General features: G+C 44.7%; 1 protein-coding gene across 1 annotated transcript in view; it reads left to right on the top strand.

Moving 5' to 3' along the window:
• Nucleotides 1–17,682, top strand: part of jupb (junction plakoglobin b) — a 176,823-nt gene that overhangs the window by 125,146 nt on the left and 33,995 nt on the right. The window contains exons 11-14 of the mRNA XM_056287382.1: nucleotides 13–165; nucleotides 945–1,064; nucleotides 4,146–4,296; nucleotides 4,849–4,970. Of these exons, the coding sequence (XP_056143357.1) occupies nucleotides 13–165; nucleotides 945–1,064; nucleotides 4,146–4,296; nucleotides 4,849–4,970 (546 nt within the window). The remainder of the gene's footprint in view (nucleotides 1–12; nucleotides 166–944; nucleotides 1,065–4,145; nucleotides 4,297–4,848; nucleotides 4,971–17,682) is intronic.

Here is a 17,682-nt window from a genome sequence, read left to right as displayed (position 1 = left end):
TCATCTCCTCAGGCTACGGTTGGTCTGATCCGTAATCTGGCACTGTGCCCGGCCAATCAGGCTCCACTGAGGGAGGCGGGGGCAATCCCAAGATTGGTCAACCTGCTGCTGAAGGCTCACCAGGACACACAGAGACATGCCTCTTCTGCCCAGCAGACATACCAAGTCTGTGACACACACACACACACACACACACACACACACACACACACACACTTACTTCAACAATTACCCATGCAAACCCACACTAGGATATGTGCACATGCAGACACATGCATGCATGCACACAAAGGGCTGCCTATACCTCCATATAAATGCATGTTTTCTTTCTCTCTGATTCCCAAAGCCAAATTATACAAAATATTTTTGAACGAAGCGAAACACTAGAGTTGTGAGAAGTGGTGGTGGAAAGGAGAGTAGAGGGAAGTGGACACATTAATGGACAATTAGTGGATGGGACTGGGTCAAAAGATTCAAAATACACACCTGTAATGGCACATTACGTGACAAATATGTTTGAGCTTAATGGCATAAAGTCTTGCCAGTGCATGTGATGGCATACACAGTGGACATTTGACCCACTGGGGTGGTAAAAAAACAACCAGTTTTAGTGTATTAGATATTAATAACTACACTTCGATGCAAACAATTCAACCAAGTTGTTGAGTCAGCTCAGGCTTGGCAGAAATACAAGTTAATGTCTTAAAAACAGCTTTACATGTGGCATTACCTTTTAAAACACTATCGATCAAGAGGAGCGTAATCTAAAAAATTAAATGATCTCTTTCTGTATTGTCTCTGTTTTTCTGTCTGTCTCTCTTTATGTCTTTCTGTCTATGTATGTTTCTCTCTCTTTCTTACTCTATTTCTGCCCCCCCACATCTGTTTCTCTGCATCTCTCTCTCTGTCTCTCTCTCTCTCTCTGTCTCTCTCTTCCACCCCAGGATGGAGTTCGAATGGAAGAGATAGTGGAGGGCTGTACAGGAGCACTCCACATCCTGGCCAGAGATCCCATCAACAGAGGAGAGATTGCCAGCATGCAAACTATTCCTCTGTTTGTACAGGTGCTGTACGAGTTGTCACAGCACTCAACATTTCTGTCTTCAATACATGTAAAAATGTCAGCATTCAATATCGTTTTCATTACCAAGTCAACAAACGACCTCAAAAAATAATTAAAATAAAATAAAACATGAATCCTATTGGCTTGAATAGAAAAAGTATTTTATTGAAAGGCATTTATATAAAAAAAAAATATTTCTGGGCAATTGAAAACGAAAAAAAAAACGAAACATTAACAGTTATTGCATGAGCAAAAGCCACAGAGACAGACTATACTGGTGAAGCCTGGGTGTCTCTACATGTATATACATCAGTATTTATTCATGTGGTTACACAGTTTTCAGTGTAAGGCTTTTACAATTCCAACATTCTTGGAAAGAAATACAAGCACATCAGTTGAGTCCTCTGTTGGTCTTGAGCTTCTGGGGACTGCAAATGAACCCTGAGGCGTTAAGTCTTCATTCAGAGGCACAGCTTGAAGCGGAAATGAAACAAATTCTTTCTGGCAAACTGTTCCAATGCCAGGCTGAGGTTGTTTTTTTTTTCATTTGTTTTGCACCGGGGTCAAAGGGTCTACCTCTGCACCGACTTCTGTCATTTGTTCATACGCCACATACTCATTAAAGAGTTTTCTTCTATGGGTGTGTGGATCTGCATGCTCATCCATGCTTGTAGTTCGCTTTCTGCATTTGCCCTTGTTTTCACCCTGTATATAAAATGTGGTAGAAAAGCTGGTAGAGGCCTATACCTGTTGAACCGCTGGGAGTTGAACATTTGCATGAGAGATTGCATTATTTGAGCCAGGAGGAAATGTGTGGCACAATGGACATTGGTATCTTTAAAAAAAAAATTAATCGAGGGTGTCTGGGTGGCGTAGCGATCTATTCCATTGCCTACCAACACAGGGATCGCCGGTTCAAATCCCTGTGTCCTGGTCACTGCACTAGTGGTCGTCTGGTCACTGCTCTGGTCGGTCGGGGCGCCTGTTTGGGGGGGAGGGGGAACTGGGAGGAATAGCATGAATAGTGAGCTTGGTGGCATGGTGGCCCAGTGGTTAGCACTGTCGCCTCACAGCAAGAAGGTCCTGGGTTCAAACCCCGGGGTTGTCCAACCTTGGGGGTCATCCCAGTTCGTCCTCTGTGTGGAGTTTGCATGTTCTCCCCATGTCTGCGGTGGGTTTTCTTTGGGTGCTCCGGTTTCCCATGCATCCATTATCCAAACTGCCTTATCCTGCTCTCAGGGTCGTGGGGATGCGGGAGTCTATCCCAGCAGTCATTGGGCAGCATATGGGGAGATACCCTGGACAGACCGCCAGGCCGTCACAGGGCTGACACTTTCACACAATTTTTTTTGTTTCCCCCCCTTTTTCTCCCCAATTGTATACGGCCAATTACCCCACTGTTCTGAGCCGGTCATTGCTCCACCCCCTCTGCTGATCCAGGGAGGGCTGCAGACTATCACATGCCTTGCTCCAGTTTCCCCACCATCAAAAATGACATGCATGTTAGGGTTAATACTCCTGTCTGTGCCCCTGAGCAAGGCATGGCAAGACGAACTGGAGTTGGTCTCCGGGTGCTGCACGGCAGCGGCCCACTGCTCCTAGCTACACAACTAGGATGGCTTAAATGCAGAGTGTAATTTCCCTACGAGGATTAATAAAGTATCTCAAAAAACATTTTTTTAAAAATCCTCCCACATGCTACGTCACCCTGGCGAAACTCCTCACTGTCAGGTGAAAAGAAGCAGCTGGCGACTCCACATGTATCAGAGGAGGCATGTGGTAGTCTGCAGCTCTCCCTGGATTGGCAGAGAGGGTGGAGCAGCGACCCAGACGGCTCAGGAGAGTGGGGTAATTGACCGGATACAATTTGGGGAAACAAGGGGGGGAAAAATCTGAATCGTATATGTGGTTGTGTACCCACATATACAAACTCTGATACAAAATCATTTTGAATGTTTTTTTCACTAAATTGTTTAAAAAGTAATAATAATAAGAATAATAATAATAAATCAGTCTTATATAGCACTTTTCTAATACTCAAAGTTGCTTTACAATAAACAGGGTGAAACAAGACAACAGATAAACAACGCAGACATACAGGAGTGGATGGGAAGGGGGGGGGCTACAAGAGGGAGAAGCGGCAGCCACACACAATGCCAGCAGTACTCTCCAACTTAAACAGATACAAAAGGGCAAGAAAAACAAACAACAACAACAATGTGGACATTGATTTTCTGTAGGGGTTTACTGCCGTAGCCTATTCCTCTCCCGAGGTATCCACTAGGCAGTGGCACTATTTAACCCATAGCTGGAGGCTGGTTCGTCGGCATCATGTAATAACCACACATTGGTGGGCCTGTGTACCGCACGTCTAGGGGCCAGACCTCCTCCGAGTCCCTTGTAGTTCAGCCAGGGTCCAAGGTGTACCCAATTACCGTGTGTCGTCACGAGGAGGCACTACATAGGGCTTGCTGTTGGAGAGGCTATGTACTGGCAGGGAGAGACTTACGTGCTCGGCTCCCCTGTTCGCCAGCGGTGAAGGTTGAGAGTGAGACATAACAGGCACAGAACACTACACCAACACACTAGACGCTTCACAACAACCCCACTTCTTACACAAGAATGTCTGTTAAGCCAAAACAGGATGGCTGCCATTTTCACCACAGGACCAAATGAGAAACGTTATTTAACCACATGAGACTAGAAACTCTCATTGAGGCTATAGATAATTTAACACTACACTTCCTGAACATTTTAATTACACAATCGATCACAATTTTGATCCACTTTTGTCCGGGAAACCCCCCCCAAAAAAAACAAACAAAAAAAACATCAGCTGCTGATACTTCCTTTTTTTTTTTACAAAAATGTTTTGTGTCAAAGCCTTCTGGACTGAAAACAATATCAGAGTTAATTTGCCAAACAATATATATGAAATGTGTATTTTCTTTTCCACCTTCTCTCCCTCTCTATCTTTCTGTCTCTCTCTTCTGTCGCTCTCTTTCCCCCTCTATGTCTCGCTGCCTCATCTGTCTGTCTCTCTCCATCTGTGTGTGTGCGTGTGTGGGTGTGTGTACCCCAGCTGTTGTACTCGTATGTGGAGAACGTAAAGCGGGTGTCGGCTGGGGTTTTGTGTGAATTAGCTCTCGATAAACAGTCTGCAGAACTCATCGATGCCGAGGGCGCCTCGGCACCGCTCATGGAGCTGCTGCACTCAAACAATGAGGGAATCGGTACGTGTCACACACATGCACGTGCATGCAAGCACACACACACAGATTTACATGAACAAGCATGTACAAGTTGACAACAAGAGCAGCTGAATCTCTCGGTCACACACACACACACACACACACACACACACACAAACACATTCATTCAGTCACACAAGGATGTATGCATAGACACCCATCACAAGGATCACACATAGCATAATGTATGAGAGAATGCACATGTACACACACACCCACATGATCGCTTGCACTTTACCTTGCTGTTTAAGTTGCATCGTGTTATCACCCTCTTTTAGTTCTGACCTATATTTTTATTGGACACGCCGCCTGTGAAACCACCCAGTTTCAGACTGTATAAATGTGAAAACACGGTGCCTTTACCAGGCACCGCCTCCCTATTTGGATTTTTTTTTAAAGGTGTTTCGGACACTTTGTGTTTGTTCAGTACCACCCTCTTGTTTTAAAAAAAGGGTGGTCCTGTAATAACGTTTGTTGTTTTCGAATTATACCACCCTGCCGTAGTGAAAATCTCTTTGTAAATAAACCCTCCAGCCACCTACGCTGCGGCAGTCCTGTTCCGTATTTCAGAGGACAAGAGTTCAGACTACAGGAAGAGGGTTTCAGTGGAGCTCACGCACTCCCTCTTCAAACACGACCCCTCGGCCTGGGAAATGGTGAGTCCTGCAGCGCGTGTGTGTGTGTGTGTGTGTGTGTGTGTGTGTGTGTGTGTGTGTGTGTGTGTGTGTGTGTGTTGGTGGGGGTAGTTACGGATGGACTGGCAGTTGTGAAAAGGAGAGAGAAGAGTTGTTCTGTGGGGTTGACAGCAGCCCAGATATCAAGCTAGTGATCTTAAGGTCATCGTTTGGCCTAAAGGAAAATAAAACAACAACATTTTAGAAGAACTCGAAAAGTAAGTAGCCAAACTAAAACCTAGTCATTTTTTCATTTTAGTTTTTATTGATGATTTTGTGGCAGGAATGAGGAAAAACACAGGAGACCAAGGCGAGTTTGTTGTTTATTCCTCAACTCCAAAAACCAACTGCAGCAGGAACAACCCTGCACCGGCGAGCCCGGGAACGTAAACCACGCCCCCAGCTCACAGTCCTGCTGGGTGAGAGGCATAGCCCCTAGTGTCCGCCACACAGCCCCCCCCGAACACCCAGAAGGGACTCCTGGAAAGAAAATTAGTGTCTCACTGGAGGCTTAAGCAGCATGCCATAACGGCTGCACCGTCCCTCAGCCGAAACAGTAGGTGAAACACAGTCCAAAGCTGGCTGAGAAGCAGAACGCTGAACCCGTGAAGACACTGCCGGGGTCCTGGAAGGAGGACGACCCCGACGGGGAACCTGGGCCGGAAACACAACTTCGCCTGCCACCCTGTGCGCCGGTTTAAGCCTATCAAGCGTGACACGCTCCCTACGCCCACCCATATCTAGCACAAAACCCTTAGGACCCGTCTCAAGAACCCGAAATGGGCCATCGTATGGGAGTTGGAGGGGCGAGCGGTGAGCATCAGGCCGTACAAAAACAAAACGAGCCGACATGAGCTCCGCAGGCACGAACGACCGCGGAAAACAGTGGTGAACGGGGCCTGGAACCCGAGTGCTGTCAGGTGCTCTTCAGCTGACGGACTGGCCAATAATATGTCGTCGAGATAAACGAACACGAAAGCAAGGTCATGCAACACCGAGTCCATCAGCCTCTGAAAGGTTTGCGCTGCCCCCTTCAAGCCAAAAGGCATGCGCATGAACTCAAAAAGCCCAAACGGGGTGATCACTGCGGTCTTGGGCACGTCCTCTGCGCGCACGGGAACCTGATGATACCCGCGCACCAGGTCCACCTTAGAGAAGATAGTGGTACCTGCCAGGCGTATGGAAAAGTCCTGTATATGTAGGATGGGATAGCGGTCATTGGCGGTGACATTGTTCAGGCGGCGAAAATCGCCGCAAGGCCGCCACGACCCATCCGCCTTGGGCACCATGTGAAGCGGCGAGGCCCACGGGCTGTTGGAACGCCTCACTATACCCAGACGCTCCAAGATGGTGAACTCCTCCTTAGCTATAGCCAATTTTACCGTGTTGAGGCGCCGCACGCGCGCAAAAACTGGCGGTCCCAGAGTGGGAATGAAATGTTCTACCCCGTGTTTAGTAACCGTGGTGGAAAAGGCAGGTGTAGTCACCGATGGAAAATCCGCCAGCAAACGCTGAAAAACATCCCCTAATGCTAAAAAGTTAGCATGTGTTAACGGCCCGGCTCCCCCTGTCTCGCACGGAACAGTGGCGAAAGACACAGCATCAATTAAACGGCGGTTTGCAACATCAACCAGCAGATCATTAGCACACAGAAAATCTGCGCCGATAATAGGAACAGTAATGGCGGCCACTACAAAGTCCCACTCAAAATGGCGCCCGTGGAAGCAAACAGTCACCAACCTTGTGCCAAACGTCGCAATGGACGAACCGTTAGCTGCACTTAACTGTGGGCCGCCGCCTTCGGCCGACCTGTCTGTCTTAGCAGGATGGAGTAGGCTCTTTTGCGAGCATGAGTCCACCAGAAACCGTCTTCCTGACATCGTGTCCTTAATGAAGAGCAGCTCACTACGTCCGCCAGCGCCCACAGCTGCTACTGAGCGCTGGCCCTGGAGTTTCCCGCCGCCTCAAACGTGCACGCCTCCGTGCACGTAATTCTGAAGGAAAAGTGTGTCAAGAGTGTGTTGTAAGTGAAGAGCGTGTCGGACAGAGTGATGAGTATGAAGCTGGAAGTCGAAGGTGTGATGATGAATGTTATCAGCACATATGCCCCGCAAGTTGGGTGTGGGTTGGAGGAGAAAGAAGAGTTCTGGAGTGAGTTGGATGAAGTGGTGGAGAGTGTACCTAAGGGGGGGAGAGTGGTGATTGGAGTGGACTTCAGTGGGCATGTTGGTGAGGGGAACAGAGGTGATGAGGAGGTGATGGGTAGGTATGGTGTCAAGGAGAGGAATGTGGAAGGACAGGAGGGTGGTGAATTTTGCAGAAAGGATAGAAATGGCTGTGGTGAATCTGTATTTCAAGAAGAGGGAGGAACATACGGTGATGAGAGTGAAGGTAGAGCCAAGGATCAAATAGTGGAAGTTGAAGAAGGAAAACTGTTGTGTGGCGTTCAGGGAAGTGTTAAGACAGGCACTGTATATGGAGGAAGAGGTTGGCAAGTAAGAAGTGGGATAGTCAAAGAGATGAAGAAAGTAGACAGGATTACAAAGAGATGTGACATAAAGTGAAGAGAGAGGTGGCGAAGGCAAAGGAAAAGGTGTATGGCGAGTTGTATGGGAGTTTGGGCACTAAGGAAGGAGAAAGGGACTTGTACAATTGGTTAGACAGAAGGACCGAGCTGGGAAGGATGTGCAGCACGTTAGGACAATCAAGGACAGAGCTGGAAATGTGCTGACAAGTGAGGAGAGTGTGTTGAGAGGGTGGAAGGAGTACTTTGAGGGGCTGATTAATGAAGAAAATGAGAGAGAGAGAAAAGGTTGGATGATGTGAGGATAGTAAACCAGGAAGTGTGGTGGATTAGCAAGGAGGAAGTGAGGGCAGTTATGAACAGGATGGAGAGTGGAAAGGAGGTTGATGCAGATGACATACCTGTGGAGGCATGGACATGTTTAGGAGAGATGGCAGTGGAGTTTTTAACTAGATTATTTAACACAATCTTGGAAAGTGAGAAGATGCCTGAGGAGTGGAGAAAAAGCATACTGGTACCAATTTTCAAGAATAAATGGTAAATGGGCTGCATTTTTATATATAGTGCTTTTCTAGTCTATCCACTACTCAAAGCACTTTACAATGTATGCCTCACATTCACCCATTCACACACACATTCATACACTGATGGTAGAGGCTGCCATGCAAGACGCCAATCTGCTCATCACGAGCAGTTAGGGGTTCAGTATCTTGCTCAAGCACACTTTGACAAGCTGTCTGGAGGAGCCGAGGATCGAACCAGTGATCTTACAATTACTAGACAATCCACTCTACCTCGTGAGCTGTGCCGCCCCAATAACGACAGCTTACTTACTTACTTACAGTTACTACAGCTCTGCACAGCAAACCTTACTGGATGGACAGGAAGAGATGGAAACAGATGATCCGCTGTGGCGACCCCTAACGGGAGCAGCCGAAAGTGGTAGTAGTAATTCTCCAAAACATTAATGTTTTGTGGCATTTCCAAAATATAGTTTACTGATCTGCATCTAATGCTCCACACTCTGTCCAGCATGATAGATTTATGTTAAAATGTTTACTCTTGACCTTGGGTGTGATTTAAAAAAAAAAAAAAAAACGGATCACATTTTTCCAATTCCCTCTATATCTGTGAATTGGTGGATTTTTGACATATTTGACATTAGTTTTTGATAATAGTGCAGGCATAATTCTAATTTTTGTTCCATTATACAAACTGATTTCCACAGAGGTGTCTGTTTTGGTTTCCCTCTTATAGTAGTCCCTTAGTTGTAGGTACCTATAGAATTCATGCTTACCCAAAACACACTTACCTTTCATATTATGAAAACTCTCCAGCTCCTCATCCTTCTCTAAATTGCACCATGTTGTGATTCCCTTGGTTACCCACTGTTTGAATCCTTCATCATACCTGGCTGGTTTGAAATTATTATCAAATGCAACCCATTTGAGCTAATTTGTATCTTTCCTGTGATTTTTAATTATCTGAACCATAATCTCAGAGTAAACAATGTAATTTAATCCATATGATTTTGAATTTTATTGTATGCATTTTTATCTCCAATAATGTTCCGGATAGGATATTCTCCAAACTATTTTTCCATTTCTTTCCACTTTGCTGTGTAATCTGGTGTTCACCATCATACAACATGTCTTAATTAGGCAGCATAAAATTATTCTTTCAGTTTTGAGAGACCCATACCCTCTCTATCTTTTGGTAGCTGAAGCGTTTCATAACTAACTCCAGGCTTTTTGCCTCCCCAAATAAACCTTGATATTATAATTTCCCAGGTCACAAATTGGGTTTGGGGGACCTCAATAGGTAGGGACTGGAATAAATAAAGAAGCCTAGGTTGCACATTCATTTTGACGGTCCCAATTCTTGAGTTAAAACCTAGCGGTAAAGTCGACCATCTTTCCGGGTCTTTTTGTATCTCTTGAATTGTCTTGTTACATTTTGCTTTGTATAGTTTAGATAGTCCTTTATTGATGGTAACCCCCATATAGTTAAGCATCTTTAGATTCCAATTGAAATTAAATGATTCCTGATTCACTTTTGATTTGAATGTAGTTAAATGTTAGTATGTTTTTGAAATATTAATTTTGTATCCTGAAATGTGTCCATGTTTCTAGAAGCTTCATCAGTACAAGAAGTGATTAATTCAGTTGTTCAAGGAAGGATATGACATCATCAGCAAAATGTCCTATTTTATGTTCCATGCCATGTACCATAACTCCCTTAAGTTCTTTGTTTTGACAAACTGCTTGTGCCAAAAGCTCTATAAAGAGATTAAATAGAGTAGGTGATAGACAACATCCTTCCCTTTTTGACCTCTGTAATATACATTTGTCTGTCAGGTTTCCGTTTAGTTTGTTATGCCACAAGCAGGATTTGAGGACCCAAATGCAGAGAGTGGAGACAGACTGGGCTAGAACAATGTTTTAATAAACAAAGAAACTTACAGACAGCAAGGAAGGCTAGAGACAAGATGTGACGCATTCAGCTACCAAAAGTCAATATGATGATCTGACAATGTGCCAGGGCAACCAGGGGGAATATACCTGCTGGGTAGCCAAACAGGTAAATGAGGTGCAAGTGAGCAGGGCAGGAACAAAAATGCCAATCAGGGAATGGGGAACAGGTGAGTAAAACAGGGGCAATCAGGTAAAAGGGGCGCAAGTGAGCAAAAACGCCAATCAGGGAATGGGGAATGGGTGAGCCTTGATGACCTAAACCACACAGCCATGACAAGACTCCCCTTCAAGGGACGGATTCCAAACGTCCCAAATGAATGAACCAGGAACATTAAGCAGGGTCGGCAGAGGGGGTCCAGGGGAGGGCGCTCAGGATGCAGGACTGAAGGGCAGAGCAGCTCTGGCAAAGGGGCAGGTGGATGACCTGGAGACCGGTGATGTGGATGGGTCAGCCGCTCGGGAGATCTGTGGCATGGACAGGACTGCTGCTCAGGAGATCAGCAACATAGACAGGACCGCGGCTCGGAGGGTCGGTGATGTAGACAGGTCCACCGCTCAGGGGGGTCGATGACGTGGACAGGACCTCCGCTCGGGAGGTCAGCGGTGTGGACAGGATAGCCGCTCGGGAAGCCAGTGGCGTGGACAGGACAGAGGCAGGACTGCTTAGGGTACAGGCATCGGAGGCGGTGGGACCGCTCGGGGTACAGGCATTGGAAGCAGGGCCGCTTGGGGTACTGGCATCGGAGGCGGGACCGCCCAGGGAACTTGCATCGGAGGCAGGACCGCTCAAGGAACTGGTATCGGAGCTGGGACTGCTTGGGGAACTGGTGTCGGAAGTGGGGCCGCTCAGGGTACCAGCATCAGGGGCGAGATCAGGCCAAGCATTGGCAAAGGCAGGAATAGACAGACTGGCCTCTGCCAACGGCTCAGGAACAGACTGGTCATTGGCAGAGGCAGCTGACGGCTCTGGAACAGACTGGTCATTGGCAGAGGCGGCTGACAGCTTGGGAACAGACTGGGCACCAGCAGAGGTGGCCAACGGCTTGGGAACACACTGAGTGTCAGCAGAGGCAGCCGGTGGCTCGGGAACAGACTGGTCATCGGCAGAGGTGGCTGACGGCTCAGGAACAGACTGGGCGTAAGCAGAGGCGGCCGACAGCCCAGGAATGGGAACCCGGTGTCGGCTGGGACAGGCTGACCCCTCTGGAACCGAGTCTCCGTAGTGTGGTGCTGGGCAGTGGAGACACTGTAGCGCCAGCCAGTTCAGACGCTGGGCAGCTGAGACTCTGGGGAAACATGAGAGGCTGAGATGCCGGGCCTGGGAGGATCAGGAACTTGGTGACTAAAGTACTGCCACCTGAAAAACACTGTTTCCTGGGCAAAAACAGGGTCTCTCTTCCAGATGGGTGTGAAGAGTTTAAGGAAGTGTGGTTCCTCATTCAGGAAGGTGTCTCTCGTCACACTGAAATCCTCCCAAGTAAACGGCAAGCTGAGCAGATCTGCTGGGTCCATATTTGTTTGGATCGTACTTTCACGCTGCGAGCAGGAGTTGAGGACCCAAATGCAGACAGCGGAGACAGACTGGGCTAGAACAATGTTTTAATAAACAAACAAACTTACAGAGAGCAAGGAAGGTTCGAGACAAGACGTGACACGTCCAACTACCAAACGTCCATATGACGATCCAACAATGTGCCAGGGCAACCAGGGGGAATATATCTGCTGGGTAGCCAAACAGGTAAGGCACAGGTGATCAGGGCAGGGCAGGAACAGAAATGCCAATTAGGGAATGGGGAACAGGTGAGTAAAGAAGGGGCAATCAGGTAAAAGGGGCGCAAGTGAGCCTTGATGACCCAGACCACACAGCCATGACAGTTTAATTCTAGCAGTGGGTTGTTGATATAATGTCTTTATGCATTATATTGATTTACTGCGAAATCCGAATCGTTCTAACACTTTCAATAGGAAATTCCTGTTTACCCAATTGAATGCTTTTTCGGCCTCAATGCTTACTAATATAGTGCTTTTCTTTTGTGCTTGATCTACATTACGTAGGGTTCTTCTGATCTTATCATGTGATTTACCTTCTCATAAATCCTCTTTGATCTTCCTCTATCATTTCTATAATAAAGGTGGTCAGTTGTTTAGAAATAATTGTTGTATATATTTATAGTCTGCATGTAGTATTGAAATTTGTCTATATTTCCCACGGTGTTCCTTATCCCTTCTATGTTTTGCAATGACTGAAATCATTACTTCAGTCCATGATGGTGGTATTTTATTATTTTGAAGTGTTCAATTAAAAAAGGCCAGTAGTGGTGCCAGCTCATCCTTGAACATTTTATACCACTCTGCGGGGTATCCATTACTACTGTTGTAATATCAGCCGTTGGTATATATTTTTGTAGATAGCCATTTGATGGCAATTCCAATTAATTTAGAAATGCTCTCATTTCCTCTTCATCTGCGGATGTGGGTTGTGTATATACACTCACCGGCCACTTTATTAGGCACACCTGTCCAACTGCTCGTTAACGCAAATTTCTAATCAGCCAATCACATGGCAGCAACTCAATGCATTTAGGCATGTAGATATGGTCAAGACGATCTGCTGCAGTTCAAACCGAGCATCAGAATGGGGAAGAAAGGTGATTTAAGTGACTTTGAACGTGGCATGGTTGTTGGCGCCAGACGGGCTGGTCTGAGTATTTCAGAAACTGCTGATCTACTGGGATTTTCCCGCACAACCATCTCCAGGGTTTACAGAGAATGGTCCGAAAAAGAGAAAATATCCAGTGAGCACCAGTTCTGTGGGCGAAAATGCCTTGTTGATGCCAGAGGACAGAGGAGAATGGCCAGACTGGTTCAAGCTGATAGAAAGGCAACAGTAACTCAAATAACCACTCATTACAACCGAGGTATGCAGAAGAGCATCTCTGAACGCACAACACGTCGAACCTTGAGGCAGATGGGCTACAGCAGCAGAAGACCACACCGGGTGCCACTCCTGTCAGCTAAGAACAGGAAACTGAGGCTACAATTCGCACAGGCTCACCAAAATTGGACAATAGAAGATTGGAAAAACGTTGCCTGGTCTGATGAGTCTCGATTTCTGCTGCGACATTCGGATGGTAGGGTCAAAATTTGGCGTCAACAACATGAAAGCATGGATCCATCCTGCCTTGTATCAACGGTTCAGGCTGGTGGTGGTGGTGTAATGGTGTGGGGGATATTTTCTTGGCACACTTTGGGCCCCTTAGTACCAATTGAGCATCGTGTCAACGCCACAGCCTACCTGAGTATTGTTGCTGACCATGTCCATCCCTTTATGACCACAGTGTTCCCATCTTCTGATGGCTACTTCCAGCAGGATAACGCGCCATGTCATAAAGCTCAAATCATGTCAGACTGGTTTCTTGAACATGACAATGAGTTCACTGTACTCAAATGGCCTCTACAGTCACCAGATCTCAATCCAATAGAGCACCTTTGGGATGTGGTGGACCGGGAGAGTCGCATCATGAATGTGCAGCCGACAATCTGCAGCAACTGCGTGATGCTATCATGTCAATATGGACCAAACTCTCTGAGGAATGTTTCCAGTACCTTGTTGAATCTATGCCACGAAGGATTAAGGCAGTTCTGAAGGCAAAAGGGGGTCCAACCCGGTACTAGCAAGGTGTACCTAGTAAAGTGGTCAGTGAGTGTAGTTCCTCATAGTATTTCTGGAAGATTTTCTCTATTTCCTCTGGTATATATATATATATATATATATATATATATATATATATATATATATATATATATATATATATATATTAATTCACTTGTGTGAGGGTCTCTGATTTTATGTATATTATTGATTACTTGTTGTTTATGTATACGTTTTGCTGACAGTTTGGTAGCCCTTGAGCCTGCTTCATAGTAGTTGTTTCATATACTTGTTCCTTTTTTCAACTTCATCTTGTAGAATGCTATTTACACTACCGTTCAAAAGTTTGGGATCACCCAAACAATTTCGTGTTTTCCATGAAAAGTCACACTTATTCACCACCATATGTTGTGAAATGAATAGAAAATAGAGTCAAGACATTGACAAGGTTAGAAATAATGATTTGTATTTGAAATAAGATTTTTTTTACATCAAACTTTGCTTTCGTCAAAGAATCCTCCATTTGCAGCAATTACAGCATTGCAGACCTTTGGCATTCTAGCTGTTAATTTGTTGAGGTAATCTGGAGAGGACAGCACAAACAGGCTCTAACAGGTACTATTTAATGAAGATGCCAGTTGGGGACCTGTGAGGCGTTTTCTCAAACTAGGGACTCTAATGTACTTATCTTCTTGCTCAGTTGTGCAACGCGGCCTCCCACTTCTTTTTCTACTCTGGTTAGAGCCTGTTTGTGCTGTCCTCTGAAGGGAGTAGTACACACCGGTGTAGGAAATCTTCAATTTCTTAGCAATTTCTCGCATGGAATAGCCTTCATTTCTAAGAACAAGAATAGACTGTCGAGTTTCAGATGAAAGTTATCTTTTTCTGGCCATTTTGAGCGTTTAATTGACCCCACAAATGTGATGCTCCAGAAACTCAATCTGCTCAAAGAAGTGCCCATCCAACCAATCCAACTTGTGGGAGCTGCTTCTGGAAGCGTGGGGTGCAATTTCTCCAGATTACATCAACAAATTAACAGCTAGAATGCCAAAGGTCTGCAGTGCTGTAATTGCTGCAAATGGAGGATTCTTTGACGAAAGCAAAGTTTGATGTAAAAAAAATCTTATTTCAAATACAAATCATTATTTCTAACCTTGTCAATGTCTTGACTCTATTTTCTATTCATTTCACAACATATGGTGGTGAATAAGTGTGACTTTTCATGGAAAACACAAAATTGTTTGGGTGATCCCAAACTTTTGAACGGTAGTGTATATTTGTTTTCAAGACCTTGGTTTTTTAATATACATTTGGATCATTTGTATTCTGATAATCCTGCTTAAATTCCCTTAATCTCTCAGTATATTTTCTGTATGACTCTAATTTAACTCTTGTTACATGTGCAGGTTCAACTATCTATTTCCCCCTAAATATTGTTGGAGCTACTGCTCCATTGTTATTTTCCTTTTAGTATCTTTTTATTTCTGCTTTTACCTTCTCCATTCTTTGTTCATTATTCAATATTCCCACATTGAGTAGTCCCCATACTGTAGGTTGTTTTCTGTTATTTAGGCATATTTTAAAATAGAGTGGATGGTCCAACACATCTGCCCCTCCAATCCTACATTACTTCACTCTTTGGCTATCACCTACATTCATAACAAAAGTCTATCCTAGAGTGGACTTTATGAGCAGCTGAATAATGTGTAAAATCGTTTTCCAAAGGAGGTAGGTTTCTCCATATATCTATCATCAAGATCTATTCCAATAAAATATTTATGAATCTTGTTAACTGCAATTTTGTTCTTTTGAGACTCGTGTCCATACTGTGATGTATACCAATATTTAAATCTGCCCCACAAATTAAGGTTCCCTCTGGTTCTACAGCTATGACTTCAAACAGTGACTTGAAAAAATATTTACCACTTTCTGGGGGTGCATATACATTTATCATTGTCATTGGGTTGATTTTCTAATTTTCCCTTTACTATTATATACCTTCCTTCTTTATCTTTGACTTGATTTTCATTATCAATTTGGGTTGTGTTTGTTCTGTGTCCCTTTATATGCACTGTAATATAAATTCCTTTTTATAAATACCTTTTTAGTTTTCCATGTTCTAACTGGGATAAATGGCTCTCTTGGAGGAATATGGTTTTTGCCTTTTCCCTTTTCAGTTTTGTCATAACCCTTTCTCTTTTTATTGGTGTGTTTAAATCATTTACATTCAGCAACATTATCTTGATATTGTTAGTCATCATTATGTTTTGCTACTCCTTGGGAATGTGCTCCCAAACAGTTCTGAACTAAATAATCATCATAACTCAATACAAACAAGAAATATAGAAAACTTCCAAATATGAAATAATCTTTCATTCCTCCCCAAACCTCCGTAGGTGGGTGAAGGAGAAATCATCATCTCTAAAGAGGGCCCCTCCCTAGACCTAAAACTAGTATGTACAAATTGTGGGGTTCCACAGTGTCTAGACATGTCCAATTTAAATAAAGTGATCTCTGTCAGACAGTTCTTAATGTGATATATATACTAAATAAGTCTGAAAGATGTGAAATATTCCCACAGTGGATCCATTCTTCCGTATCATAGGCATTTTAATCCAGCATGTGGACAAAGATCCATTCAGTGCTTAAAAAAATGCTCTTTGTTGAGATGTCTGCCCATTTAAATCTTTTCATCATCCCTTCTCCTCCACCTAATCATGTTGGTTAGGTCCTTAAACTATACCTGTTTTGTTCCTGATCCACAGTGTTACGTCCTTCCTTAAGCAAAACATTTTTAAGTTATCAGTTTTGTAGCTTTTCTCTCACTCGTTGCGCTCTATCTCGTCTCCATTCTTCCTCTTCACTCGCTGCCGCTTCGACACTCCTTGCATCCTCCCCTCCACCGCAGGCTCAGTGTCCCCTCCTGGTACGTCCACTGTGTAGCCTCTGTCCTTTATGTCCCATGCAGCTTCCTTGGCACTTTGATATATCCTCACTCCGTTTTTCCAATGTGTCCGTATTTTTGCGAGCTGTGTCTGAAAACGGATTCCTTTATCCTTCAGCGCCTTTTTGATTCCCACATATGTCCTTCATTTCTGGACAATTTCAGCAGGGTAATCATGACCAAAGAAGATTTGTCTTCCCCCTTCATGCATCTTCTTCTGCCATGCTTTCTTCAAAATTATTTCTTTCATCTGAACTGTATAAAGTTGACCACAATTGATCTGGGAGCAGGACTCAGGCTTGGTTTTTTGGGCGAGGGCTCTGTGGGCTCGTTGGATCTGGAGATTAGTTCTTTCAGGCAACTTGAGTTTGGTGTTTAGGAGTTGCTCCAGGTATTTGATAGTGGAGCTCCCTCCCGTGTCCTCCAGTAAACTGAAACCTCAGATATTATTTCTCCATCATCTCCCTTCGAGGTCAGTTATTTTTTTCCTAGCGTCTGACGTGTCTGCTTTAACACCGCCGACATTGTACCATCCGCTGTCTTCCACTCTTCCAATTCTGCTGTGTGCCTGGGCTTCGACGATGCTCACCTTTTTTGTCTGTAACTCGTTGTTCTCAATGAGCTTACATTGTATTTCTTGTCGGAGATTAGTAATTTCTTCATCTCTGTCTTTAGTTTGTCTTTAAATGTGGTTGGCTCCTGTCATAACTCTTGTTTGGGCTCTTTTATACCTTTGCTAATAGTGGCAACCCCAACTTGTACTGTCTCTGTATGGTCTCTTGTCGATCCATTTTCCCCGTTGCGCTTCCCCGTTGCATCTACTGCATGTTCACTAGCCTTGTGTTCAGAGATTTCTTCCATTACTACAGGTTGTTCTTCAACTTTTTATTGTTTTTGCAGCCTCTTTGCTTGTTTCCACTACTCATACCTTACTTTTGTCTGTCGAGTTAGATGTACTTTGTGGGTTTATTTTAACCGACTCGAGAGAGTTAGTTAACTCTGCTCCTATTCTCTCCGCCATCTTTCCGGAAGTCCCGAAACCAAAACCTACAGTTGTTTCAATTAAATGATCCTATAACAGATCTTTTATCACCAAAAAT

This window comes from Lampris incognitus, chromosome 10 (assembly GCF_029633865.1).
Source record: "Lampris incognitus isolate fLamInc1 chromosome 10, fLamInc1.hap2, whole genome shotgun sequence".
NCBI classification, from domain to species: Eukaryota; Metazoa; Chordata; class Actinopteri; order Lampriformes; family Lampridae; genus Lampris; species Lampris incognitus.
The sequence above is the reverse complement of the archived record's forward strand: the minus strand, read 5'-3'. Positions and strand labels throughout refer to the sequence as shown.